The sequence below is a fragment of the Pygocentrus nattereri genome, chromosome 27 (assembly GCF_015220715.1).
Source record: "Pygocentrus nattereri isolate fPygNat1 chromosome 27, fPygNat1.pri, whole genome shotgun sequence".
Lineage (NCBI taxonomy): Eukaryota > Metazoa > Chordata > Actinopteri > Characiformes > Serrasalmidae > Pygocentrus > Pygocentrus nattereri.
The window spans coordinates 17,372,138-17,399,473 of record NC_051237.1 but is presented as its reverse complement, the minus strand read 5'-3'; the positions used below and the strand labels follow the sequence as shown (position 1 = coordinate 17,399,473).

The following is a 27,336-nucleotide window of genomic DNA, read 5'->3' as shown; positions in this document are numbered from 1 at the left end:
TAAGATTATAGACCCCTGCAGTAATTTTCTGTGGGTCTGTGGGTACATGTGAGCCTGATGGAAAAACTGTACAAACAAACGTTTTTCTCTCATTCTCTACACTATAAAAAACCTGATGGTAAGTGTCAGACGAAGCGCAAGAGAACATTTCACCCCTTTCTAGCCATCTGTCTAATAAACCTTTCTCTGAATTCTTTTTCTTTTAGCTCCCTCGCCTAGAGCATTATTGCATCCCCTCATTACCATCTCCACTGCTGGTGCCTCTTTATATCTGTGTACACATTGCTCTGGTGCCTTTGTCAACGTTGCCATGGCACTGTTGCTGTGGAGCTTTCTATCTCATGTTGTGTGCATGTGTGTTTGGCAGGATGAGGCTGTGGAGAGGTGCTCAATCCCTGAGGTGCCCAGAGAGCACACAGGCCAGCGGATCATGGTGAAGTGTCTTTCTCTCAAGTGAGTTTAATCTGCCTGCTGTCTAAACCAAACCCACACATTCCTCAGGCATTCATTCATACCATACTTCATATACAGTATCAGTGCCATAACCATTTCTTGTTGGCCCCAATACAAAAAAAACAAAACAAGAACAGCTCTCTGTGCTGTACTCTATATTAGGACTGAAACAAGTTGCTGCTCTCAAGTCATGCAACCCTTCCCACTAGCACGTACACCAGACTTGCTATTTAAGATTCGAGAAAGATAATTAATGAACTTATCATGTTGCACGATTTAAAGGATCCGTTTAAAAACAGTTAGCATGGATGAGATGCACTATAAATAAGAAGAGGAGAAACAGACGTCAGGGCTGTGTGTGTAGTGCTGAGTGATGGAAGCTAACTGAAGATGAATGTTGAAGATGAATGGGTCTTTCAAATTTGAAGTCAAAGTCAGCTTTGTTCTCATCACAGATGTGTTGAACAAGGAACAAAATGTAGGTTCTTCAGGATTGGGTGCTACATTTAACATTGAACAGCAGCAGACAACAGTGCAGACAGACAAATACAGACAAATTGTACAAACACTATACAATCAATTATTTTCCAAATATTCAATAACTACAGCTATACAATCATTGAGCATAGGGCAGTACAGAAAATAGACCATTAGTTGGACCAAAGCAACAATAATAGTTGTGTGTGTTTTTTTAGCAGTGCACTGGGAATTAACAATAGTATTTAGTAATGCAACAACAAAGACTAATGAAAGTGCAGTATGCAGGTTGAAATGACTGGACATTAAGTGAGTGAGGTTGGATTTTTCTAAATGAGGGGTCCAATATAGATTTCATAGGCAGTTGTCCCTCCAGTGCAGAGTAACACCGTTATACACCACATAGTTTTCTCCATCAATGCACGAGGGCAGGATTCTGACATGTACACTTGATTTGGTTGCTCTTCTAGGTTTGAAATTGAAATCGAACCAATATTTGGGACACTGGCGCTGTATGATGTGAAGGAAAAGAAAAAGGTACATATTTAGCTTTAGTGCTGCAGTTTTGATGGTTTTATGTTGCAGTCAAAACTACTTAATTGTTCTAAAACCACTTAAAATACTAACTACTTTTAAAATAGTTTTACTTAATGATGAAAATTGTAATTGTAGCTCTGTAATTGTCCATCTCCTTTCCTGTCCATTCTCTCCTTCATCTTGTCCCAGATTTCAGAGAACTTCCACTTTGACCTGAACTCAGAGCAGATGAAGAGCTTGCTGCGCTCCCACACCCCCGTTATGGCCATCTCCACCCTCGCCCGCTCTGCCATCTTCTCCATCACCTACCCCTCTCCTGATATCTTCCTGGTCATAAAGGTACAGCCACCAGGGGGCATAAGCCCACCATGGCTGTGAGGGGATGTTATGGTCAGGAATCTATAACGTTGTAGAGCTTATCTAGTAGAGCATATGTCACCAACCTGGCTCCTGGAGATCTCACTGCTTATTAGGGGCAGTCAAGACCCCTAGAGGGGTGAGTCCAAGTCAAGAATGAGACCTGGACACATAGAGTCAGAGCCAAGACCAAGACTTTGTAATAGTTGGGTAAAAAACTGGATAAAAACAAACACAGATTATGATTTATTTATTTTTTTTTCAAAATAAAAAAATAGAAGAGGAAAAGAGGAAAAAAACATTTGTTGATTGTACATGTCATTATTATACATGACACATATTATTAAATAATATTGTACCTTATCTTTAGTAACAAACAATAGCAAATGTTATATAGCCTGAAAACATTGTTATAGTTTATAGCCCTTCTCTGAAATTGTAGTACTCAATTTTACTTTTATTACTTCATTTTTTTTATTGTAAAGCACAGAGCTGCTTTATGTATGAAAGTGCTGTATGAATAAAATGTATTATTATTGTTATTATTATTATTTAAAGTTACTCAGAAAGCTTATTCAGAAAACAATCTAAAGTCAACTTAATATGAACCAATCAGCATAACGTTCATTTTTCTTATTGAGTGAAAATATAGGAATAATATGTGAGATTTGGAACCAATATACCTCAACAAATAAATATCCTGTTAAGCCATTATTAGGAGGGTCAATTGGCAGTGAACAGATTTTATTTCAACATGTAAAGAAAGATCTGTTTTATTCTATTTGAAGGTTGATTTTCAATAATGATACCAGGAGATTCACTCGAAAGAGGCCCTGAATATTTTGTTGTAACTCCCATTAGGATGAAACAATCTGAAGCAAAAAAATGCACTATATATCTTGATGTATGTGTAATTCATTGCATTACATGTGATGTTGGAAATGATCTCCATTTTCTGCCAGACCGACTCGGTGCTCCATGTTCCTGAATGTATCAGCAAGCATTAGAGAGGTTAAACATTACAATGGCTGTCTGACTGCAATGCAGGGGTATCCTGGCTTGTTTGAAACTCCATATACTGAGGAGCTCATTGCACATGGTTTAGTTTAGATTGCTTTGTCCTATTGAGAGTTATTACAGAATATTCGGGGCCTCTTTCGAGTGAATCTCCCTGTAGAAAACGTTCAGTTTCCAGTTATCTCAGATGGAGGCATCACTCCCAGTTGGCCTCAAAAACAATTTTCAAGTCCAAGACAGAGTCCCAATGATGCAGAGGTTGAGACAAGCCCCAGACCCTTAATTTGCATGCTCAAGACCAAACTCAAAAATAATTCTAAGTATGACCTCCTTGAGTTATTGCTTGAGCTTTGGAGTTTTGAGCTAGAGCTGAAATGAGATTGTTATAAGATCTAATCGGTTTGTGACAGCTGCTATAGAGATTAGAGATAAAATTAAATGGAAGCTTGGTCTTTTGTCAGTTTTTAAGTGTGTTCTGTTTTGTTTGGGGAGAGCTTGGACTTAGTGTGGATGTGTTTTTGTGTCTGTATTCCAGCTGGAGAAAGTGCTGCAGCAGGGAGACATAGGAGAGTGCTGTGAGCCATATATGGTCATGAAAGAATCAGATTCTACTAAGGTAAATGTGTCTGTGTGTGTATGTGCATGCCTGCGAGCACCTGCCAGTCCATCAGTCTCTCTGTGTTTGCCCATAGTTTAGACGTGCTGGTTGTGCACATACAGGGAATACGTGTCATCAGATGCACCAGGCATAAATTGATTTCTCAATTTCTAGACTGCTGCAATATTTGCAACTGTTCTTTGAAATGATCAGAGTCCACTAAAGTCACTGTATTATTCTGTAGCCAAGTTCTGTCCAGCCTGGCAACTTTTAGACTATTAGAGGTGCAGTGCTGTTGATTTTGGCTGTTAACTGATGGATTTCAACAGGCAACCTGTCTCGTTGTCTTTGTGTGTTTATATAGCACAAGGAGAAGCTGGAGAAGCTGAAGGCTCAGGCAGAGCAGTCATGCAGTAGGCTGGGTCATTTCCGAATGCCGTTTGCTTGGACGGCCATCCACCTCCTCAACATTGTCAGTAGTGTCGGGGGGCTGGAGCGGTCTGACTCCGATTCGGACACAGGTTACACCTATTCCACATTCTCCACCTCTCATGCCCTATGGCTCTGGCATATTAAATGGGAAAAGCCTTCATGCTCTTGCACAGTACCTCACACTGACAAGTTTGAATAATTTTCAGGCTACTAATTTAACCCTTAAACCCTAAATGTCAGCATGTGGGCCACATGTCAATTCATATATTAACTTCATAGCAGTTACTAAATAATTAATCTAGCGTTCAGGGTGCTAATATATGAAATACATTAACCCTCTCGAACAGAATGATTTGAACACTATACAAACAGAACTGAACGCTTGCTTGGGATGCAATATATAGATGTGCAAGTCTTCCTTCGTTATTGCATGTACTAAGCTCAATCTTATTCTGAGTACCTTTCAGATCAGTAAGCTCTTTTTGTTGCTCTGGATTTATTAATGATAAAACATGACTGAAGTGTTACTTATATTATAATATAAGTTATTATATATAACTTTTCTATTTCTTGTGCAGTAATGTAGTTTGAGACAAGCGGGAAAAAAAATCAGATTTCTTGTGTCGCGTTCTTTTACATTTCAAATAAATGCAGCAGCTATGCACAATCACATTAACAGATTAGAGCAGATTAAACAGCAGAAATGGGCACATTTCTGGAGGATGCATGTTTGAATCAGGTGTGTATATGATTAGGTTGCAGTAAATCTCAGTAATATTAATGCCCCGTTGCAGCAAACTATCTCTTGGAAAAACGAATTTACAAGGTACTGTCGCGACCAAATGTCTGAGATCACTAGTGAAAATGCTTCTATTTTGCATTCCACTGGAAGTTTTTCATTACAAATTTTCAACATAACAAGTGAACTGAAGAATCTTTAAAATAGAAACGTGACTCTCTGAATTTCTTAGTGTTTGTCCACTTTAAAGGACTTGAGCCAGCGCAGACTCTGATCACTAACAGTGACAAAAGTCTCTGAGTAGATCAAATCCACCTGCAGTTCTTCTGAACACTACAATGGAAATAATGAGACCGAAAACAGTGACCTTTTCGTAAAAAGGCCTCGACATGGTCAAATAAGTGATAAGTGATACTTTTTTGATCCCACAACCGGGGAAATTCCACCTCCGCATTTAACCCATCCATGAAGTGAAACACCACATACACACTAGGGGGCAGTGAGCACACTTGCCAGGAGCGGTGGGCAGCACTATCCACGGCGCCCGGGGAGCAGTTGGGGGTTAGGTGTCTTGCTCAAGGACACCTCAGTCATGGACTGTCGGCCCTGGGGATCGAACCGGCAACCTTCCGGTCACAGGGCCAGCTCCCTAACCTCCAGCCCACGACTGCCCCCAATGTCACACATTTGCCTAAATTTGATTAGTGATCTAGAAATGGTGCAGAATTTTGAATATTCCTTCCTTCTTTTAGTTGTTGTAATTTTATATTTATATATATATATATATATATATATATATATATATATATATATATATATATATATATATATAAATATATAAAATTACAACAACTAAAAGAAGGAAGGAACATTCAAAATATATATATATGTGTGTGTGTGTGTGTGTGTGTGTGTGTGTGTGTGTGTGTGTGTGTGTGTGTGTGTGTGTGTACGTATGTATGTATGTATCAAGACACCACTGTGAACATTTTTCTCCCCTCCACTCTCAGAGCGCAAGGGAACATGGAACGAAAGGAAGAAGAAGGGATTTGAGAGGATGAGTGTGGGAGAAGACATGTGCAACTTCACCAACTTCCGTCCAGCCACTCTCACAGTGACAAACTTCTTTAAACAGGCCAGTTGGCTTTTCTGTAGAGCTACAGTGGGTGGATCTTGTGTATCGTAGAACAGGAATGGGTTGGGCAACCACTCCTGTTTAAACCTGCACTCAGAACAGAACGGCCCAAGTGTTGGCTCCATGTGATGTACCATTTGGAGCACATGTACTAACTAAACAAGCCGATGACAAGACTCAGCAAGTAATATGTCATCAGGCCTTGGAAACCAATCCAACTTGGTATAAAAGGCATCCCTCCCTTTGTTCATTTCACAGAAGTGACATGGGAATAAAATGATATCATTTGCTGATGTTGAAAGCATTAGTTACCTAAGACTGTGTAATGAAGAGACTAATCTTTTAAAGCCACACTTTGCATAGCGCACTGTTTTGACTGTTGGTCTTTACATTCAAATGTTCTTGTGTTCTCCAAGTATGCTCTTGTATTCCACGAAAAAGCTTAATTTTACAGTTGTGAGCTTAAAATGCATAATACCATGTATGATGACTTTTAAAAATCAACCGTCACTGATAAAATGGTGCCAACGCCATTTGAAAATTTTAATTGAATGTAGGTTACCCTGTGTTGTGGTCGCTAAGTGTTTGCGTTGTCCTGTAGGAGGGAGACAGGCTGAGTGATGAGGATCTATATAAGTTTCTTGCTGATATGAGGAGGCCGTCATCTGTGCTGCGCCGCCTGAGACCCGTCACAGGTAAACATCATGCTACTCATTCAGTAGGGGCACATGAGCTGAGGTCGCAACTAGTTTTTTAGGAGAAATGTAACATACTGTTTGTGTTTCTCTCTTTCTTCTCCTCTTTCTTTGTACTGTAGCTCAGTTAAAAATTGACATTTCCCCTGCTCCTGAGGCTCCTCACTACTGTCTGTCTCCCGAGCTGCTCCATGTCAAGCCCTACCCTGACCTGCGCGTGCGTCCCACCAAGGAGGTGTTGGAGTTTCCTACTCGTCATGTTTATACCCCTCACACCACTTACAGGTCAGTCTTTTAACACACAGATACATCAATACGACACAGTGTGCCATATTTTACTTTTATTGTTGCGATATGAATTATTACAGTAAAAATGCCAGAATGTCAGACGGTTGGTGGAGGGTATAGAGCAGAGAAATGAGCCTAAATAACTGTAAATAACTATAAAAACAGGGCTGCCAAAGATTAAAGTAGTTAATTGTATTTATTGAATTATTTTTTAGAATTACAATTTTATTTACTCAACTTACACTCTAAAGAGTTTTGTTAGCAGTATAAAGACATAATGAGTGTGTTTATTGCTTTACATTATTTCCATTATTTTCAAAGTTTGCATAAACCTGAAAATCACATGATTCTGTAGGGTGAACGGTTTCCTGTTTTCATCACTGACATCAAGTGAGCACAACCGTGGCTGCATGCATTATGTACTCGATCAGTGGTTCCTGCTCCGCTGCATTTGAAGCCGTTTTGCTGTTCCACAGCTCATGGCTCACCCATTACAGTTGAGGATCTCTAGGGGAACGGTTGCTACTATTGCTTTTATTAGTTTGCTGATCATTGTTTTATGCAAACCTCACACACATTCACTGTCCAGCTTAAGCTTGCTGACGTTCTTCCAGTGTCAATGTTGCTAATATTAGTTTTTGCAGATATCAGCGCTGTGTTTTGCATGATACTTCACACTTGATGTATCCTGATAAACAAATTCACTATAGTAGTAGCTGCATACAACTGGTTTTATCAAAAGAGCCATCAATGGAACTTAACATTTAGAAGGTGTATGTGAACGAGAAGACTTCAGTCACAATGTCAGTTGTAATAACACACTGCACACAAGCATAATACAATTTACCATGCTAACTTATTAGTGGCATTGACATCAGTGCTATAAATACATAATTCTGTGATCTGCATGGGTGACCTTGACCACCACTTCAGATCAGCAAATATTAAAAAGCAGTTTTTTTTTCTTTTTTCTTAGTCTGTTTTCTGTTTTTCTCATTCTGGTGCAGATTTGCCATTGGAAGCAGGTTTAATAAAATACTAATTTATGAAAAATACTTTTTTATAGCTTGGACTTATAATATGCAGGATAATATGCTTAAAGCTATTTTATGACTCCTGAGCATTTCATTTAATGGCATTTAATGACAATATTTGGAAGTTATATCATTTCTTTCTCTCTTTTTTTTTTTAAGGGAGCATCTGTTATTTTTCCTTGTAGTTTGCAAATGCAAAAAGTTAAATGTGCAGTTATTGGAATATATAATTATACAGTAAGTGTTATACAAATTATGTTATTACTTTATTTTGTTTTATACAACTATATTATGTTGGAGAAGAGTAAGTATAGGATATTGATATTATTTCTGTTTTCTATCTAGAAAGGACAGAATTTAATTAATGCATACTGGGCATGGAAACTATTGCAGTTATTTTTAGGTGTTGGATAAGCTTGAAAATCTAGTGAAAATGATTTTGATAACAATACACTTCAAAGACAGTCCATTCATTTTTGTAGTCCATACTTGGGGCACGGAAACAATACTCTTGCATTTTTGTATTATCACATCTCATATCACCATTGTGATAATAAACGACTTTATCACACCTCACGTTTTCTCTTACACAAGTTTGTCATTGGAGCTAGGCTTGAGATGTAATTTGCCCCAAGCCAGTGCAGTGGTTTTCCTGCTTCAGCACATGTTGAATTGTATATGTTAGCTGCTGCAAAATGTGATGTAGTGCTTGTAGGACTGGATTTGAATAAGGGGGCTCCAAGTCTGTGTTGTGCTTTGCAACGTATTGCATTCCATTGTGTACCACACTGCAGTCAGTGTGTTTCCCCTTTTTGTTATTAATGACATGTGAAAAGAGTTTATGAAACAATAAACCACCATTCAGTAAAAAAAGAACTTTTAATTTATTATAAGTTAGAAAAAAAAAAAAAAAATATATATATATATAGTGCAAGAAATCTGACAAAAACTGCCTCAATTTTTAACATGAGTACAAAGGTTAAGATGCATCTATTTACATTTTACTGTTTTTGAATGAGCATGTGTAGATTTTGTGAAGGTATATGGGAGTGTTGATGAGCCTCATCTTCGTGGGTAAAAGTCCTCATGATGTTCGAGAACACTGTTATGACACAAACTGAAAATAGAGGCAAGCATTGACATGAGTTACCAGTTTTGCCAGTTACTGATGACACACATATTTTTAGTGAACCATAAAGTGGAACAGAGGAATGGGAGCTCACTCACATTTGTTTGTTTCTGTAACTCTGCCAGCTGTTGGTTTTGGCTTTCCAGTTGCTGTTTCTGTTGCTGCGTCCAGCTTATCAAGTCATCTAGAAGGGTGTTGTGCTTCTTGGTCACCTCCTTTCATGAAGATATTTGAATAATTGAGAGATTTCTTTCAATTTGAACTGGAATTGTACAGTGAAACAACAGGTTCAGGTAGCATTTTGATAGTGTGGCTAGATGAAGGTTATCAGTGCTAGTTAGCAGAAGTTAATAGCAGTTAGCTGTTGTTAATAGATCCAGAGACATGTTTAGCTAAGCCAATAACAGTCCTTGGGCAAGACTCCTAAAAATATCTGCCAACCATTGTTGTTGAAAGCAGTACATTGAATAGAGGAGACTCAACGTGGCTACAAACCTGCAGTGCTTTGATTCTGTTGGGGGTGAAGTTATTCAGGTCCACCTCCAGGTTGATCAGCTTTTGCTTTAGCTCGGCATCTTCCAGCTCCACCCTGTTGACCAGTCCCCTGTACTGCTGACTCTGGGCCTGTAGCGCTGCCATCTGGGCCTGCAAAAACACAACAGCTGTTCAGTCCTTTGCCCTCCTCCTGCTGCTCCCAGTCTAATACTGCCTTCTGCTGCATTGTATGTTTATTTTTTTTCCCATTCTGTTAAAGCTATAGTGGTTGTACAGAGTAATTGTCATTCTGTCTCATGGCTAAGGGTGAAGTCCTGTAAAACACTTTCAACATTCCAGGTCCATGTAAGCACATTGATCTTTTACTTTTGCCGCCATGTGACCTCCCAAAGGCTTGTCATAGCTCAGACACTGGTCAAACAGCCAGTATGTTCCTGTTTCTACCAAGTACCTGCCTCAGGGGCGTCCAGCTCTGGAGCTAGAGGGCGTGGTTCAGCACAGTTTGGTGAGTCCCCTGGTTGATTTACTTCAGTAAGTTTATATGCCATGCACCCAGCCCCCGCCTTTCGCAGCTGTCATGTGCCTGGTGGTCTGGGGCCTGGCACAGTTTAGTTAAGAGGTGATCATTCCAGGTCTTTGAGATCTACCATCCCAAAGAGTTCAGATCCAACAAACCTGTCTGTTATTTTTAAATGTCCTTGAAGGCCTTCTTTACATGAATCAGGTATGTTATATTAGGGTTGGATCTCAATCTGTGGGGTAATGGATGCTAATTTAGTATGTGAGAGGAAATAGCCAAACTGCGAGACTGCAGCCTTCCAGGACCAGAATTGGACTCTTCTGGCCTTTCTGCTTGGAGATGTTCACTGCAACCCCAGACTCACAAAGTGTTTGTGTGTGTTTGATGGTGTGTCCTCACCTGGATGAGGCCAAGCCCCTCTTTAATCTGGCCCTCGCTTTGAGCAGCCTGCTCTGTGTCCCTGCCCAGGCGTTGCACCACATTCTCTATGTTGCTAATGGCACGGGTAACTCGGGCCAGCTTAGCTGCAGTGCTCTGGTACATGTGGTGTAGCGACTCGCTGAACTGCAGCACGCCGTACATCAGTACGTTCACCTCGTCGTTCATGACCAGCCTGGCCTCTCGCTGCACTCTCAGCGGAGATGAGGACACGTCGCATGCCCATACACAAATGCAGATGCAGAGAATGGCCCACATCCTGGGGTCACTGCGAAGGGTTGTTGGAAAATGTGTAGCTTTTCTTGGTCGACTAAGATTCTGCCACTCGGCTCGTCAGTAGAAGTACGACGGAAGCAAAACTGGTGTCTTGGATCTGAGATGGGCACTCATTCAGTGCTCATTTGTGTAGTAAATCTTGGCTTTCTTTCCTTGCTTTCTGCCTTTTTGTAGCTGGAGGTCTGTGTGCCTCTAACTGGCTTATGGTGACCCACTGGAGCTCTTATATGCTCCATGGTGAGTGTGGAGCTGAGCTGAGGGCCAATCGCAGTAGCAGATTATGTGTTTGTCTAAGTGTGTGACCTTGTGATGTAGCACAGGCAAAAGGTCAAAGCGTGGACATAACAACCTGCACTTGGTCAGGCTCATGCCACATTCTCTCTTACCCTTACTCACTTAAGACCTAATTCACCCAAAATAATTGATTCCATGCAGATAATCCACTGTGATGAATGAGATATTCAATTCAGTCCTATAGAAAATGTTCCTCTTGCTTCTGTATCTTTGTAAAGAGTTTGTATAGATTTCTCTAGTGGATGGGAACAAAGACAGAGGGGAGCATGTGCATGCTGCAATCACCTGTTCAGTGTTTGATTAAGCCGAAGTTAAAAGTTTTAAGGTCGTGCTCTTTCATACTTGTTTCATCATCTGCCTTGCCTTTGGGTCTTACTCAAAATAGCCCATCCACAGTTTAATGCCCTTGTACACGTCGACGTCACCATTGGATATGTGTCAGGCTGTTCTTTGATGTTTAAGCTTGTTCGGGGTCCATTTGATCATTTTTCTTTTTCATTTTTCTTTAATGCCATTTCCCAGTTTTAATACCGAAGTACCTCTGCACATTTTAATGTATTCCTTGCTCCAGTACACCTGACTGAATATTCTGTTCTAAATTTCTTATATTACAATTAACAGATAAAAACATGGAAGGTCTTCTGTAAAGTTTTACAATATTGTGTGCAGCCATGTTTTTGATGTGAACGGCCGAACTAGGACTAGGGTGTATAGCCTAGGGAGTGAACGGATACATGAAACACTTATATTAAAAGAAAAAATCATTAGACCCCTTGCATTTTCCATAACATCACTAAACATGTAATGATTTGTCTTTGAGCTTTAGATTTATTTAATCATTTATACTACCAGCTAATCGTCCTGTTCAGTAAAGCGCTCACTACTTGCTCTGTAAAAATATTTTTGGTATATTTTCATTTATAAATACTTAAATGTCTAGCTCTGCTCACGATGCGGACGTAGATGATTCTGAATCAATTCATAAATGTCAACAATCGATTTAATCGATAAATAATTTATATTGTAATGTTGACGGAACACGAAGGGCAGAAATTGGAGGTGCAGTGACCGGACAGTCTGTGGCGGCACATAACAAAAACACAAGTGGATGAGTGAGAAATCCGACTGGCTCCCTCTGCTTTAAAAGCCAGGTTAGGTCAGGAGTCACAACCCAAATGTTAAGAAGAGCCATTTTATCCTTTCAACAAAAATCCGACCACCTTAGGAGCCACGGCATTTATGTCCAGTATGTGCTGATGTTCTAGTAATAGGCTAAAAAATACAAACGAGAACGTGGACTTTATTTTGCGCCACTTTAAGCTTTAGCTCAGCCATAGCTGCTTTTCTTCCATTTCCAGCAGAAAACGTTTCCTCAAATGTTGAATAGTTTCGTGTAAAATGTCTCTGAGAGTTTGACTGTTTTTACAAGGTTGAAATCGCTTTTCATTTTCCAGCTTTTTGTTCAAATTTTCCCGTTCCATCTTAAATTTTGACTGAGGCGCCGAATGTAAATGTGGCACTATTTATCTTCATCTTCGCAAGTTTTTAGTGTTTCACAGTCTCTAGTTGCAGATTTAACATACCGAGAAACCAGCTGCAGTGCTTATAAATGGGAATAAGTCCATTTGTCTCTAAATGTTCGTCTGTCTTCCTCTTCTCCTTTTTTGTTTGCTACTAGTGAGGCGAGGCTTCGTTGCTAAGTGACCTGCGGTCTGCACGCCAGTTCTCAGTCGTTGCGAACCAGGGCTTTTGTGCTATGTTGCACACGTCCCATCTCGAAGATATTTTACTGACACAGCGATCCCCCCACTGTCTCCAACATGAACATAACTGAAGTTATAAAATCACTAAAGAAAACGGGCAGGAAGGCTGTAACGTGCTGCATGGACTTCCACTACCACAGGATTTTATTTCAACATATATATGTATATATGTGTGTGTGTATATATATATATATATACATATATATATATATATATATATATATATATATATATATATATATATATATATATATATAAAATGTATGAGTAACCACACCCTACATTGGTTTAAACTGTGTATATTAGAGTAGAGAATGCTAAAGAGTTGAGGGGTAATTTGGAAACACTTTGCTGTATTGTTGACTTGACAGTGACCTAAAATAAGCCACACTCTTGGCCTGTGAGTTCACAGATGATGTTCTCTTTATAGGAACCTGCTGTACGTGTATCCTCAGAGTCTGAACTTCAGCAGTAGGCAGGGCTCTGTGCGCAACATTGCTGTGAAGGTGCAGTTCATGGCAGGAGAAGACCCCAGCCAGGCTATGCCTGTGAGTGCACACATACACAGTGACCCAGAGTACCTGAAGTTTTTGTGTTGTTTTGAGTATTTTTATGTAAGCTCATTTACACTAAAATGATTGTAACATCCCTGTGTTAGTAGAATTACTGCAAGTTACAAATCCATCAAATAAAAAAAATGCAGTGATTTTAACACACTAGTCTACAATCACCTGAACATTCAGCTCTTGTGGAGTACAAAATTATAATAATACAGTAACATTAGTCAAATATAAATCAAATATAAATATTTATCTGGTACCATTTTTTAAAGCAAATTTTTGCCAGTGGTTCCGATATCAAAATAATCATCATAATTATTATCATTCATCTCTAGTCTTAGCACAACAAGGTACTCCCTGTAAAGTGTCTGGACACCTGGTTGTTTTGCTGTTCAGAAAAGACTCTTGCATCTTCCTGTTGTAGTCTCTTTTGTTAAGTAATATGGGATTGTGGCTGAAGTGTTAAATCAAAATATTAATGTCCTGTTATTGAAAGAAGTTTGTGAAAGCTTTTCCAATGGATTACTTAAATGTAACGTGCATCTTGTAATACAAGACTGATTTGCATCTGCACGTAGTTCTATTATCTAGAACAGATGTGTTACTTTTTTGTAGTCTGAATTTTTATTTTTTAATTTTATTGAACATCACCATGGTTGCAACTCTTGACTGCCATCTAGTGTCATTTTAGAGGTAGTACTCAAGCTATGTATTTTCTGTCTTTTGTATCAGGTCATCTTTGGGAAATCCAGCTGTGCAGAGTTCTACAAGGAGGCATATACACCAGTCATCTACCATGACAAGTAAGAGGCCTTACCTGCAGCCAGTTTATCATATATACGCTGTATTTGGTTATTTCTTACACATCAGTGTCTCTTTCTCTCGCCCTCTCTCTTTCTTTCTCTCCCTCTTTTCCCAGGTCTCCTGAGTTCTATGAGGAAGTGAAGATGAAGATTCCTGCCAACCTGACTGACAACCACCACCTGCTTTTCACCTTCTACCACATCAGCTGTCAGCCAAAGCAGAACACACCGTTGGAGACGCCTGTAGGCTATACTGTGAGTGCCTCCCTTTTTTTTTTTACCTCCCCTCTACTCCTCCCTAGAGCAGCCATATCGCTTCAGGTATCCCCTTTTCCTGGATCACCTTTCATTCTTTGACCTTCTGCCTACCGTCCCTCATCTCCCTGAATTCACTAAACTCTCCTGCCAGCCCTCTGCTTTAACATAGACTCAGACTCTCTCTCTGTGTCCTATTTGTTACTATATTTTTGTACACTAGATGATGGAGAGTGGTGTAGATGTGTAAATGGAGTGGAAGGCTAACAGAAACGTATGTTGCTCTCTGCAGTGGATTCCTCTGATGCAGCATGGTCGTCTGCGCACAGGGCCCTTCAGCCTGCCTGTGTCTGTGGAGAAACCTCCACCCAGCTACTCGGTCCTCACGCCTGATGTAAGACTATTGGTTCACTACCATGATCCATGCATATTTTGCCATTTTTCCTGCTTTAAAGCAATGTTTTAATTTAGTGTTTTTCAACAGAATCACAGTCTGTCTCACCTGAATTATACCACTATTTGCACAAAAGGAATTTTAGGCAGTACAGGGAAATGTATAGAAATTTTTGTTTGTGGTAACTGTCCATATTCCTTAGATGCAGCAGATAGAGATTATTTCAAAGTTGTGGAATACATTTTTAACACACCTGATACATCTGATCAGCTAATCAACAAGGCAGTGTGTTAGGAAAAATACTAAGGCTTTGATCACACATATCTGAATATTGTTTATTTATGTTTAAAAAAGCACTTCTTCAGCTACACTAGTGCCATTTTTGAAATTGGGTTTGAAAACCCAATATGAGGTGATAATTCCTCATACAGTTTGATGTCCTACCGCCCAAGAAAACCGTTGTGAGCATGTGCAGTGCGGGAACTATGGAGCCGCAAGGCTGAAGCAGAAATATTTTTAACAGTGTCGTTGGTATGTTTTAAAACACAGTAGGGTTTGCCTTGCCTAGACAGTCACAATTCGATACTTCACACATGTTCTGTTGGAAGTCTGATTTCTGCCAGAAAATAAAAGCTTATAAGGCTAAGGAAAGTCTTGCTTTTACTCCTGTGGGATTGTTTATAGCTATGATAAAGTCCTGATCAGACAAAGATGAGTTTTAGCTTTTTTTTAAATCTGATTTTGGTTAATCAATCATCAACTTGCATATCTTTGGAATCATCAAGGATTTTTTTTAAAGTTGCTATCTAATTTGTTTATTGAACTGGGTTCATTTTTCTCTCTGGACTGTGTGATTATAAACGATGTGTTTCAGGTGCAGCTACCAGGAATGAAGTGGGTGGATAATCACAAAGGAGTGTTTAATGTAGAGGTCACGGCTGCCTCCTCTGTTCACACTCAGGTAATCGATTTAAGCTGCCACACAAACACGCTAAGCAAAGGTTTTGAGTTACATGCAACCTAACACGTGTTCAATGTGTGTGTAGGATCCTCACTTGGATAAGTTCTTTACCCTGGTGTATGTGCTGGAGGAATATTCCTTCCCGTTCAGACTGAAGGATGTGATCATCACTGAGGCCAATGTGGAGGCTGAACTGAAGGCCAGCATGGCTGCCTTGAAAGGAGCGCTGCTGGATACCTGTGTACGCTTCCTGCACCAGCTGCTGAACAAACTTATCCTCCTTATTGTCCACCCCCCTGTCATCGCTGGCCAGATTGGTATGTACCTCTTAGTCTTTTACCATTGTCTCTGACGTTCAGTTCATTCTATGCTTTTAATGTAAGTTAATGTTAAGAGATTTTATTCAGATGCTTTTCTTAAACCTGAAACGTTTATTTTTTTTATCTCCGTCCCATCATAGTCAACTTGGGCCGGGCTGCCTTTGAAGCAATGGCTCTCCTTGTCAACCAGATCCATAAGAATCTTGAAGGGAATCAGGACCAGCATGGCCGCAACAGTCTGCTGGCCTCCTACATCCACTACTGCTTCCGTCTGCCCACCACAGAGCCTGCGTCTACCCATACTGGTGAGCCATCGAACTGTACATTTTAAACCTCACTGGTCCCCACCCCTAGTCCTGGAGTGCCTACGTCCTGCACACTTAAGAGTTTTCCCTGGTTTAACACACCTGATCTAACTTATCAAATAATTGACAAGCCCTTCCTGAGTTGTGTGGATGTGTTACGGCAGACAAAAAATCAAAATGTGCTAGTTTCTTAAAATTTCCCAGTAATATTCTTTGGTCCAGTTGGTGGGGGCAGGGCATGTTTGTTACTTGACTTTGTAATCTCAGAACAGGACCGTTTAGGGTACATACATAGTGTGCAAGGAGGAATGTCAGCTGAGTAGCAAGTAAACGTATGTGAAAAGGTGCTGAACCTGTTATTTGAGAGAGTGGCTGTTAACGTCTCTGTTACTGAACAGTGGGTGGACCCTCCTACGAGCTTCCCATCCAGTATGCCACATTATCCCGAGCAACGGGTCGCCCTAGCAGTCTGCACCTGTCCCGCTCCAAGAGCATCAGCAACTCCAACCCCGATCTAGCTTCCACGCCCGCCTCGCCAGACGAGGAGGTGCAGAGAATCATCGGCAGCAAGGTGGGTCCCTCCCTTCATCTTCTCTCAAGGAGCTCTTTAATAGTGGACAGTTCAAAGGCACCACTTCCCTAATCTCTTCTTTTCATTACCCATCATGGGTATTTTTGGAATGTTTAGAGCAGTGTAATGGGTTTTTTGTACACAGTGAGAAGCTCTTGCTGTATAGCCTTTTCCTGTATGAGGGCCATTCTGCAGCTCCAGCCCTCCTGCTGCTTTTCCTGTTTATCTGGGATAAAAGGAGCAGGCTCTTCCTGCATTGGCTGCTGGAGGTAGATGTGCATGCCTGTGGTTGAGCTGCTTCCTGTGCAGGACCATGCACTACTCTGCTGCTGATGATTTTACCGTACTCCGCTGTAGCGATTTCTTTCCCTTCCTCTCCCTGCCTACTGACCATGTCCCCTCCCAGACTACTCCCTAGCAGTCTGTCCAGTTTTAGCCGTCTCCCGCCCTTCCTTATCAGTGCCCTGCTGACCGTGCCCTACTCTGTCACTGTGTGTTTGTGTTTGCGTGTGTCGCCGGTGGATGAGCAGGGAATAGACCGCTCTCACTCCTGGGTTAACTCTGCTTATGCTCCTGGGGGCTCCAGAGCCGTGCTCCGACGGAACCCCAACTCCAGCTGTGAGCTCAAGCAGGTGCTGAATCTTACCCTATACCCCAGTGTTAATACCCTATTACCCAATATCACCCCATACTTTTCTATTAATACCCCAAAGTCTAATGTCATCCCCAACTCTTCTATTAATACCCTATACCAGAATGTCCTCATCAATGTTTATTAATACCCAAGTATTAATACTTAATTAATTAATACTTAACTTAATACTTGCCAAGTATTACCCCGTTCTCCTAGTAGTACCCTATACCCCATTATTACCCTATTCTTCTACTAATACCCTATACCCCAGTATCACCCCTACTCTCCTATTAATATCCTATACCCTAGTATCACCCCTACTCTCTTATTTATGTCCTATACCCCAATATCACCCCTACTCTCCTAACAATAACCAATACCCAAACATCATCTGCAGCTCTCTTATTAATGCTGTGTACTAGAGCTGGGTGACTATTTTACTTATACCCTGTACCATGATTTCAGACCTTAATGTTCTATAAATCACACCTTTATTGGTAAGTTTCCCAGACAGGGATTAAGCTTAGTCCAGGACTACCTTTTCCTTTCAAAAGAGAATCTCCATTCAGAAAATTGTAGTGCAAAAGACTTAATCCATGTCCTGGAAACCAGCTTTTCAGATTTTCCCAATTCCCCATTTTCCTCTTTTCCTCCCATGCTGTGTGGCAGGGTGTGTGAGACATACATGTAAATATCATGTGTGGTCAAGCCTACTCTTCATCCATCACCTCTTCATCCATCTTACTTCTTTTGGTGCTGGTTCTTTGCTTCTTTTTTTTTGTTTGAATGCCTGTTTTTTCATGTATAACAGCTTTTTCGTGTTGGTTTCTTGTCGGGCTGAAAGATTAATTATTTTATATATATCAACATCACAGCTTGAAACAGCACAGTTCTCATTTTATAGCTTACATTATCAACAACAACCTTAACAATTTTAGGTGGGGACGTTCAACCAAACATCCGTGTGCTGTATACATGTCAACAGAACCAAAACTAACTGGGAGTCTGGCACACTATGTTCAGCATTGAAGCATTTAAATCAGTTGCAGAAGAATTCCTACTTGATATTTTCCCCAAATCGTTCGGCCCTAGCTGCTCTGTCAGAAAGATAACATGAATGGTTAGAAAAATATAACTGTGCCTGATAATCATATTCATAGCTATTGAAACTGATTAGCAGCAAGTCTTGGGTCTTTATGGCAGTTTCTGTTCTGATGTAGAACGGTAGTCTTCTTAACCCCAGGGTTCCTTTTTTGTTTGCAGTTTTTCTTTCCATTCAGTTTTCATTTGCTTTCATTTTGTTTCTAAAGGGTCCGAATGCCCTTGATTCCATCAGAGCATGCTTCATTTTTTCATTTTCTCCCTCATCATCCTCATCCCCATGGCCTCTGAAACAGGCCAGCGAGCGGGGCGCTAACCGCATGTCGGCCTTCATCGAGAGTGCCTCCTTCCTCTCACCACCTTCCAGACACGTCGCCAGGAAGGTAAAATACACACCACTTCATTTCATTTCATCCCTGATTCATCTTGCCATCATTCTTTTTACATCTGTGTGTGTGTGTGTGTGTGTGTGTGTGTGTGTGTGTGTGTGTGTGTGGCTTGCCTGAGATAAATTGAGTTTTTGTGCATGAGAGTGAATTGATTTGGTTACCATGTGTCTATATTTTGGATGTGTAGTAATGTCTGCTGTCTATGCTTAGTTACTGCATGAGGAGCTGGCTCTGCAGTGGGTTGTGAGCACCAGCACAGTGAGAGAGGCAGCACTGCAGCAGGCCTGGTTCTTTTTCCAGCTCATGGTAAGTATCACACTCACAAATCATCATCATCTCTCTCGGTAGAGAACCAGAGTCCTGCTCTATTACGTGCAACTCTTTCTATTAAGTGCAACAACAATTGAAATGTCAAATGTAAATGCCACTAGTAGTAGGTTTATCCTGCTCTGATTCCTCCTCCCTTTAAAATACAGCAGCATACCTTATTACCAGTATACTGCCCGACCCTAGTTGTTGCAGTTGCTTGTGTTCGTTTCTTGCTGTTTTTTTTCCCCATAGTTCTTTGCAAGCACTGTCTAGAATAGTTTGACAAATTACTGGTATGGCTGGCATCAGCGTGGTGCTGTGCTTGTAAATGATACTTCAGTCTAAGTGTATTTTGATGATGAAGCTAAAGTAATTTTCAGCTACCACAATGACATGAATTTGGAATCGGTGATTGACATGTCGTGGAGTTATAGTAACGTGTAGCACACAAGCTAGAGTTGAGGGAGGAAGTGTGGATGGTTGGAAGTGTCAAACAGGGAAAATGAGTTAACACTGTTAAAAAATGTTAGGGTCAGTTATCACATTGACATATTATTGGTATTGTTTGTTTATTATTAAGTACACACAGAATTATCAAGATACATGTTTAAACTTCAGGTCAGGGCTTTGCTTTTCTCCACCTCCCTGCGCTTCATTTTACATGTTTAACATGTGAATCTCTCAGACGAAGAGCATGGCCCATCACCTGTTCCTCACCTCCCGGCTGGACATTCCAAGACGCCAGCGTTTCCCAGATCGCTTTGTGGATGATATTGCTGCCCTGGTGTGTGCCATCAGTGCAGACATAGCCAGCAGATACCACAAGGTAAAAGCTTTTATGTAAGAGTTAGCACTCAAGACTAGGGCATATCTAACCCTAGTTGTTTTATTGGCTCTGCTGAATGAACAGGTGTAGCAGTTAACACTCAGTGTGTGTGTGTGTGTGTGTGTGTCTGTGTGTGTGCGTGTGCGTGTGTCTGTGTGTGTGCGTGTGCGTGTGCGTGTGCGTGTGCGTGTGCGTGTGCGTGTGCGTGTGTGTGTGTGTGTGTGTGTGTGTGTGTGTGTATGTGTGTCTGGCTTTCAGGATGTTGAGCTTGTGGAGAGATTAAACAGCAGTCTGGCCTTCTTCCTCAATGACCTGCTTTCTCTCATGGACCGAGGCTTTGTGTTCAACCTCATCCGCTCTTACTATAAACAGGTATGTGTAAACACAATGATACAAACACATTTTTGCATTCCTATTAGCAGTGTTTGCATACAGCACAATTCAGTGACTTGCAAGTGACTTTACTTGCAATTACACTGCCGTTGTTTCTTTGCTGCATGTGTTCAGATCTCCAATAAGCTGCACACAGCGCAGAACCCCAGCTCTCTAACAGCTCTGAGGATGGATTTCATACGTATAGTGTGCAGTCATGAGCACTACGTAACTCTCAACCTACCATGCTCTACTCTCAGCCCTCCTGCCTCTCCCTCACCTTCTACCTCCTCCACCACTTCACAGGTAAGTTGTACTAGGACTACATAATATATTTTTAAAAATAATTTTATATTTATAATTTGTTATTTTATTTACTCCAGTAAATATAATACAATCCATATACTATATACTCTCTACTCTAGTGCTTTAAAGATGTATTTGTGAGTTCTCGATTATCACTCAGTCTAAATAACATAACCAAAACACTTTCAGTTTCTGTTTACTACCTCTCTTTGTACTTAATATTCATTAATTCTCTTCATAAAAAAAGTTTTATATTGTAATTTGTCGTTCTCTCGCAAAAAGTGTGGAATGTTTTATACCTGCTGTAATGGTGTTTTGTGTTGAGATTCACCTGTTCAGCCTGTATTGGCCTACAGTTGTGTGCAAAAGTTTGAATGTAGATATTCAAATCGCTTGTGTATTTTTTGTTGAACCTTAGACATGGTATTTTTTGCTCATTTTGTGCAGTTTTTATTAATTTTCTAATTTTAACATATTGTGAGGAAATAAAACAAAATATAACAAGTGCCATAACTTTTGCACCAGTCACATTTTATGTTTTATTTTTTTGCACAGTTCAGCAAATAAACAGTAATTTTGCATTGAAATGTGCAGCAGTTTGTTCTCTGTAGAGGTTGTGTAAATATTAACACTTACATACTCAACAATGTGCAGCTTTTGCATGTGACTGTGTAGTTAAAAGGAGAGTGCCTCATATTGAACGGCCCGGTGGTGCAGCAGTCAAAGGATCGCAAGTTTGAATCCTGGTGGTGCTGCAACCAATTATTAGGCAGTAGAGATATTACTGTGGGTTAGAAACATCAGCTGATATAATATCAGTCATGCCATAGTTATAACAATACTGGCGTTTTATATCTCAGAAGGGTGCAAACGAGCCCTCTAACCAGTCACAATGTTGTTTATTGTGTGCTGTGAGCATCTTAACCAGTCAGTGTTTCTGTGGGTGTTGTGATGACTTATTCATAAATCCAACAAAACTAAATTATTCCTGTTAAAATAGTGGAGGGCAACCACATTGCAGCCCCTCATTCATTCATTCGTTCAATAATTCATTCATTCATTCTCACACACAGAGACACACACACACACACACACACACACACACTCATTAGTATCTCATTATTTGTAAGTCGCTTTGGATAAAAGCATCTGCTAAATGTAATGTAATGTAACACACTCACTGCTGTCTGCCACACACACATACTTCACAGTCTAGGTTATTATATATATTAAATATTTTTTATCCTCTTAAACTTTTGCCATGCTTCATCCTCACATACCGCACCAATACCATGTGTGTTGATGTCCTCTGTTAATAACATGAAGGCCTGTCTATATGTGAATGAAATTAAAATGCAACCTGCTATGACAATGGCCTTATATCTACTGTTGTCACTAAACTGTGTATCATTTGACCAGTTTGTCAACGGTAAAAAAAAATCTTACACAATAAGAAGAGGTGCCCTGTAGAAATAGTTGGGGTTCCAGTTTATGGCAGAATGCATAGCATTACAACCTCCATGTCATGGGGAGAAAATAGTCTAGGGTCTAAGAGATTGTAACCAAAACAGCAAAGTCAGATTAAAGCCAAACAGTTACGCTTTCTCAAATTTTTAAACATATTTTTAAAGTTCACATGGACATAAGCAGAAGTAGCTTAACTTCAGGGTGGGCTAAGGCCAAAACAACAAACAAACAGACAAACTAGCCACCCACAAAGCTTCCTCCCCTAATCCAAAACAAAACGAAAATGAAATACGTTGTAAGTAATTTTCCCTGACTTCCTGGGTGTAAAACGGGGAAAAGGATAACAATAAATGGTACCCACCTCTATAACCTCTGTCTTGGTTAAGATTAATGTAAGTACAGGCTACACAAAGCTCATGAAATACATATAACATATAATGTAACTTTTCAGTTATATATAGTGGTTCAATATGAAAGGATTCTTAAAGACAACAATTGACACACAAGCAAACTAATAAGGATATTAATCTAACAAAGAACACAAAGCATTTCAAAGCCCACGGTTGCATGGACTATACTAGAGCACCCAGGTAGCTTATGTGCATGAGCCATCCCCTAAACTGGAAACTGTCTGCGTGGAAGAAAGATCTCGCACAGAAACAGAGAAAAAAGCAAAGGGAGCGAGACCAGATCAGTCACATGTTTACATGAAAGTGACATTTAAGAACATGCCCTAGGTTATAACATTAAGTCACTCATTCTTTTTTTTCCCCTGAATTTTCTTCTCAGAGTTCGGCCTTCTCCTGTCCGATGCAGGACCAAGGTGTGGTCAGCATGTTTGAGTTATCTGTACCCTTTCGCCAGCAGCACTTCCTGTCTGGCCTACTGCTTTCAGAGCTTGCGCTTATCCTAGAGCCGGATGGAGAGGGGTGAGCATGCACACACAGTTGTCTGTAGGGGAAATAAACGATGCTTAAAGATGATATGGCAAAACCTAACGTTGACCTAAATCTTTTTTGTTCTCTCTTTTTTTTTTTTTCCTCCCAAAAAAGGTTTTTATTTAGAAAAAGTATGTCCCTACAATGCCCCGCCCTCCGTCATCCTGGGGAATTTCCCTACAAAGTGATAAACACATGCATGCAAATGCCTTCCTCCAGCCTAACTCACTCCCAATCTCTTCCCCAGTGTTTTCTTTTTGCACAAGAAGGCCATCAGCGCAGTACACTCTCTCCTGTGCAGTCATGATGCGGACTTGCGCTACACAGACCCCCAGGTCCGCACTCACATTGCCCAGCTCTACCTGCCGCTCATCCCCATCGTCATGGAGACGCTTCCTCAGCTCCATGACTTTACCGGTAATCTGGCAAAATAGTCCATCCTCCATATTGTAACTCCTAGCTATTTTTAACCTCTTCTTTTTACCTCTTTGTGGTTTGAATAGTCTTTGTTCTAAAGGTCAGGTTGTGCTCCAAACAGAACAGGAGGTGGACTTTCCCAACCTTTGCTATTGTTTATTCATGTGATTTTGTTGTTTTACTTTCTTTACAGATACCTCACCCCAGCGCGTGCGGCACACCTCCGCACTCGTCGACGATGGTGACCCAGACAACGGCACCATCAACCCATCTGTTGCCATGGCAATAGCCGGTTCCCCAATGCCTCATTCTAAAGTCAATCCATTCACTCTGCCTTCAGTGGTGAGGAGCCACAGACTTGCATTCACACTGTAGAAATCTCAGTGCTGTGGAATATACATATTTTCTGTAGTGGTTATCTGGACATTTTTGTTTCATATGATTTGTAGCTGTGTATATATTACATCTGCAATACTTTTGATGGGAGGTGTTGAGATGGGAAAGGAATATCAAGGCTATGTGATGTACCTTCTAGAACTTTCCTTTCTGAATAAAATGAGGTCATAGCTGCAGTTCACATGGTTCACCACCATAATGTTGTGAAGAGATGACTTTCATCCCTGAATATTTTTCACCCTTGCAATATTGCTCACTGCCACTAGGCGGCTTGTCCCTGAAATCTAATATTTTTCACCAATGGCTTTCCACTAGAGGGCTTTTGTTGAAGTTTTTACAGTATTAATGACTTGCATATGGTGGGGAAATGAGGGTCATGTGTGTCTGTGTGTTTGTTATCTCTGTGGGTGTGTGAGGACATCCTTTGTGCATGTCTGCCAAAATGGGCCCCTGTTTTAACACAACGGTCAGACAAGGGAGAGACCAGCTTGCACTGTGCAATTGTGTGATTTGAGTTAGTGTCAGTGAGATTTAAAAAGCACTGAAATGTGTCTGTGGTGCGTGCTTGTGTTCAGGCGGGTCGTCAGTGCAGCACTCTCTCTGCTGAATGCAGCAGGACTCTGCTGGTGAGTGTGCTGTGGGTGCTGAAGAACGCTGACGCGGCCTTGCTGGAGCGCTGGCTCTCAGAGCTCTCTGTACTGCACATTAACCGCCTGCTTGACCTGCTGCACCTCGCCATCTCCTGCTTCGAGTACAAGGTACCGCACCCATGCACTGTACGCAGCACTGTGCCAAGCAGCGAATTTACCAAGCCTCATGGCTCTGACTAGCTTCCAGTATGTACGTTTTGGAAGTTGTTAAGATTTCTTTTATTATTAATAAAATAATAATAATAGCCCTCCTGTTTGCGCTTTTTAAGAGATTCATAATGTGGACACCGTGCCATATTCTGGTGAATCCCAGCCCTAGCCTTGTCCCTGCAATAACCTTGCTCTGCATATTTTGGTGCTTTCCATGCTGATCCAACCCTGATTTTACTATTCAGCCACATAATAAGTCCTTCCTGAGTTGAAATGGGAGTGGTAGAGCAGTGAAAATGCTAAAATATGCAAGCAGGATTTCGCCATGCGCTATGTCGCAGTTGCAATTTGACTTCAGTGACCCCATTCACACCTGGTCATTTAATGCAGTCTGAGTATGTAGATAGAGACTATCCGTATAAAAATGCAGGTGTAAATGCACTCAGGACTCACACATTTATAGGGATTTTAATCTGATCCCTTAACCCCCTTTAGGAGGCGCTCAGAGATGTATTTCAGCCAGATGTTATACAAGTGTAAGTGCAGTCATCTGTCCAAGACACATTAAACCAAATAATAAACTAAATTCCTGCCAGCACTGTGACAAACCCTCCCTCTTCTATTTTCCATATGGGGTGGAAATGCCCACTGAACTGCCACCACTAAACAGAGGCATTACAGCTCTTTCAGCTCAGCTCTTGGTGCAAGTTTTTCCTCTGAGTTTAATTAAATAGCCTTCAGCAGCTAGAGCTAGTTAAAATTAAGCGCAGGTTTGGTTAATCTATACTTCACCTCAACGCTATTCACAGTCATGCTAAGGTACATTACATTTCAACACACGACAACAATTAGGAGCCTAATTGTTTTAAACAGTGCAAAGCTGGTGTGTGGAAATGAATTGCTACTTGCAAAGTTGCCTTGTTTTCGAGGCTGCATCATTTGAGTAGACTTCTGAAGCCTTATTGTCATTCTGTAGTCTTTAGAGCTTCTGGGTCTTTGTTGGTTTTCTATGACAAAAATGAATACTGCTTTTTCAAAAATCCTTACACCCTATAGTAAACATTAATGCTCCAAACCCAATATATTTTGCCATACATCTTTTTTTACATTGCCAGGTCATTTAAAGAATTATTAAGGTTAATTATGAATTCAAAATATGGATAGTGGGGGGTGAGTGGGTGTTGCACAACACAAAATCAAGTGTAGACCAAGTGTAAATGTATATGATTAAAATCAATCAATTTACAATCCAGATACAAATGCTGTGAGACAACTAGTTGTAAATGAGGGTTAATGTGATCAACATGGCAGAGATCAGTAAGATGCATCAGGCAGCTCTAAGTGGAAGACTTTCATAGCAATGTTACACCTGTGTCTTTTCTGATTGGTGCTTGGTTGTGGCCTTCTACGACTGATTGGTGAATTCAGGGGAAGAAGGCTCTGGAGCGGATTAACAGCCTGACCTTTAAGAAGTCTCAGGACATGAAGGCCCGACTGGAGGAGGCAATCCTGGGCACTATTGGAGCCCGGCAGGAGATGGTCCGCCGCTGTAGAGGTAAATGAATAGTGTATCAGTGTGTCTGTCTTTGTTGTTTATGAGAACTGGTCATAACAGCTATGCTATCTGCAGAAAGGAGTCCTTATGGGAGCCAGGAGAATGTGCGATGGAGGAAGAATGTCACTCACTGGAGACAGAACACAGACAGAGTGGACAAGTGGGTCTCTCTCTCTCTTGCTTATTCTTGTACTGGATCTTTTTCTTGCTGTTATTTAATCTCCCCCTATTGTCTCACTCTCTCCTTTACACTCTTGCTGTGTTTTGCTCTTTTGCTCTCTTTCACACTCTGTCATTCTCGCTACGTATCCCCATCTGAGTTCCTATATATGACTCAAGTTGGCCATTGACTTAATGAACTGCATAATCACAGGGTAGTACACTGTAAACAGTATGTGTGTGTGCATGTGCAGGACAAAAGCAGAGGTGGAGCAGGAGTCGGTGGTGGATGGAAACTTGGCGACTGAAGCCTCTTTAATAGTCTTGGACACTCTGGAAATCATCGTCAAAGTAAAGGAACCTCTGCCTCATCCTCTTTCTCTCTCCTTCTTGCTCATAGTTGCTCTCTTCCACCCACTGAATTACTTTACATGATTACGATAAAGTTGAAATTGAGTTCACGTTTGAGAATGGAATGTATCTGTGTGTGTGTCTTAGACGGTGGTGCTGTCCGAGCTTAAGGAGAGTGTGCTGGGTGGGGTGTTAAGAGTTCTGCTCCACAGCATGGCTGGCAACCAAAGTGCCCTCTTTCTGCAACACTGCTTCAGCACACAGAGAGCCCTGGTCTTCAAGGTGTGCTTATCTTATTTACAGAGAGAAAGCTTGAGTGGTATAGATATATTTGAGTCGAAATGAATGCACTTTTGTCTCCTAAACAAATAAACAGTTTATCTGGCATAGTTTGAGGCAGTGGTGGGCAATATGACAAAACTGTAACAAGTGATGCACAGTGATATTGGAATCATGTCGGCATCGGCAGA

General features: G+C 40.8%; 2 protein-coding genes across 6 annotated transcripts in view; one reads left to right on the top strand and one right to left on the bottom strand.

Annotated features, from left to right (window-relative positions):
- Window positions 1-27,336, top strand: part of LOC108443460 (dedicator of cytokinesis protein 7-like) — a 50,639-nt gene that overhangs the window by 11,720 nt on the left and 11,583 nt on the right. Inside the window, exons 7-36 of one of the 4 annotated variants that reach the window (XM_037535300.1) lie at window positions 368-453; window positions 1,401-1,467; window positions 1,657-1,806; window positions 3,377-3,457; window positions 3,804-3,960; window positions 5,621-5,745; window positions 6,347-6,440; window positions 6,563-6,725; window positions 13,108-13,225; window positions 13,970-14,040; window positions 14,157-14,295; window positions 14,588-14,689; window positions 15,564-15,650; window positions 15,736-15,967; window positions 16,111-16,275; window positions 16,674-16,846; window positions 17,377-17,478; window positions 18,878-18,964; window positions 19,181-19,276; window positions 19,965-20,105; window positions 20,364-20,477; window positions 20,613-20,783; window positions 23,040-23,179; window positions 23,436-23,605; window positions 23,799-23,947; window positions 24,577-24,759; window positions 26,230-26,356; window positions 26,432-26,516; window positions 26,770-26,866; window positions 27,014-27,148. In XM_037535300.1, coding sequence (XP_037391197.1) covers window positions 368-453; window positions 1,401-1,467; window positions 1,657-1,806; window positions 3,377-3,457; window positions 3,804-3,960; window positions 5,621-5,745; window positions 6,347-6,440; window positions 6,563-6,725; window positions 13,108-13,225; window positions 13,970-14,040; window positions 14,157-14,295; window positions 14,588-14,689; window positions 15,564-15,650; window positions 15,736-15,967; window positions 16,111-16,275; window positions 16,674-16,846; window positions 17,377-17,478; window positions 18,878-18,964; window positions 19,181-19,276; window positions 19,965-20,105; window positions 20,364-20,477; window positions 20,613-20,783; window positions 23,040-23,179; window positions 23,436-23,605; window positions 23,799-23,947; window positions 24,577-24,759; window positions 26,230-26,356; window positions 26,432-26,516; window positions 26,770-26,866; window positions 27,014-27,148 — 3,807 coding nt within the window. Of the gene's footprint in view, window positions 1-367; window positions 454-1,400; window positions 1,468-1,656; window positions 1,807-3,376; window positions 3,458-3,803; window positions 3,961-5,620; window positions 5,746-6,346; window positions 6,441-6,562; window positions 6,726-13,107; window positions 13,226-13,969; window positions 14,041-14,156; window positions 14,296-14,587; window positions 14,690-15,563; window positions 15,651-15,735; window positions 15,968-16,110; window positions 16,276-16,673; window positions 16,847-17,376; window positions 17,479-18,877; window positions 18,965-19,180; window positions 19,277-19,964; window positions 20,106-20,363; window positions 20,478-20,612; window positions 20,784-23,039; window positions 23,180-23,435; window positions 23,606-23,798; window positions 23,948-24,576; window positions 24,760-26,229; window positions 26,357-26,431; window positions 26,517-26,769; window positions 26,867-27,013; window positions 27,149-27,336 lie in introns of those variants that run through there. The other 3 variants (XM_017724165.2, XM_017724164.2, XM_037535301.1) reach the window with 3 other exon arrangements.
- Window positions 8,698-10,803, bottom strand: si:dkey-114l24.2 (uncharacterized protein LOC107990273 homolog). Of its 2 annotated transcripts, XM_037535302.1 has the most exons (4): window positions 10,306-10,803; window positions 9,387-9,536; window positions 8,990-9,106; window positions 8,698-8,879 (listed from the first exon to the last, which is right to left on the bottom strand). In XM_037535302.1, the coding sequence occupies exons 1-4, from the start codon at window positions 10,600-10,602 to the stop codon at window positions 8,868-8,870; spliced, it is 576 nt and encodes a 191-aa protein (XP_037391199.1). In that variant the 5' UTR covers window positions 10,603-10,803; the 3' UTR covers window positions 8,698-8,867. The 2 variants fall into 2 exon arrangements, with proteins under 2 accessions (XP_037391199.1, XP_037391200.1); XM_037535303.1 differs by lacking the exon at window positions 8,698-8,879 and having other exon boundaries at window positions 9,057-9,153.

Coding starts and splice junctions, on each gene's coding strand:
- si:dkey-114l24.2 (XM_037535302.1), bottom strand. CDS start 10,602: ATGTGGGCCATTCTCTGCATCTGCATTTGTGTATGGGCATGCGACGTG. Junction 9,537..10,305: donor AGGGGCTTGGCCTCATCCAG/GTGAGGACACAC, acceptor GTGTTTTTGCAG/GCCCAGATGGCAGCGCTACA. Junction 9,107..9,386: donor ACAGAATCAAAGCACTGCAG/GTTTGTAGCCAC, acceptor TCTTCATGAAAG/GAGGTGACCAAGAAGCACAA.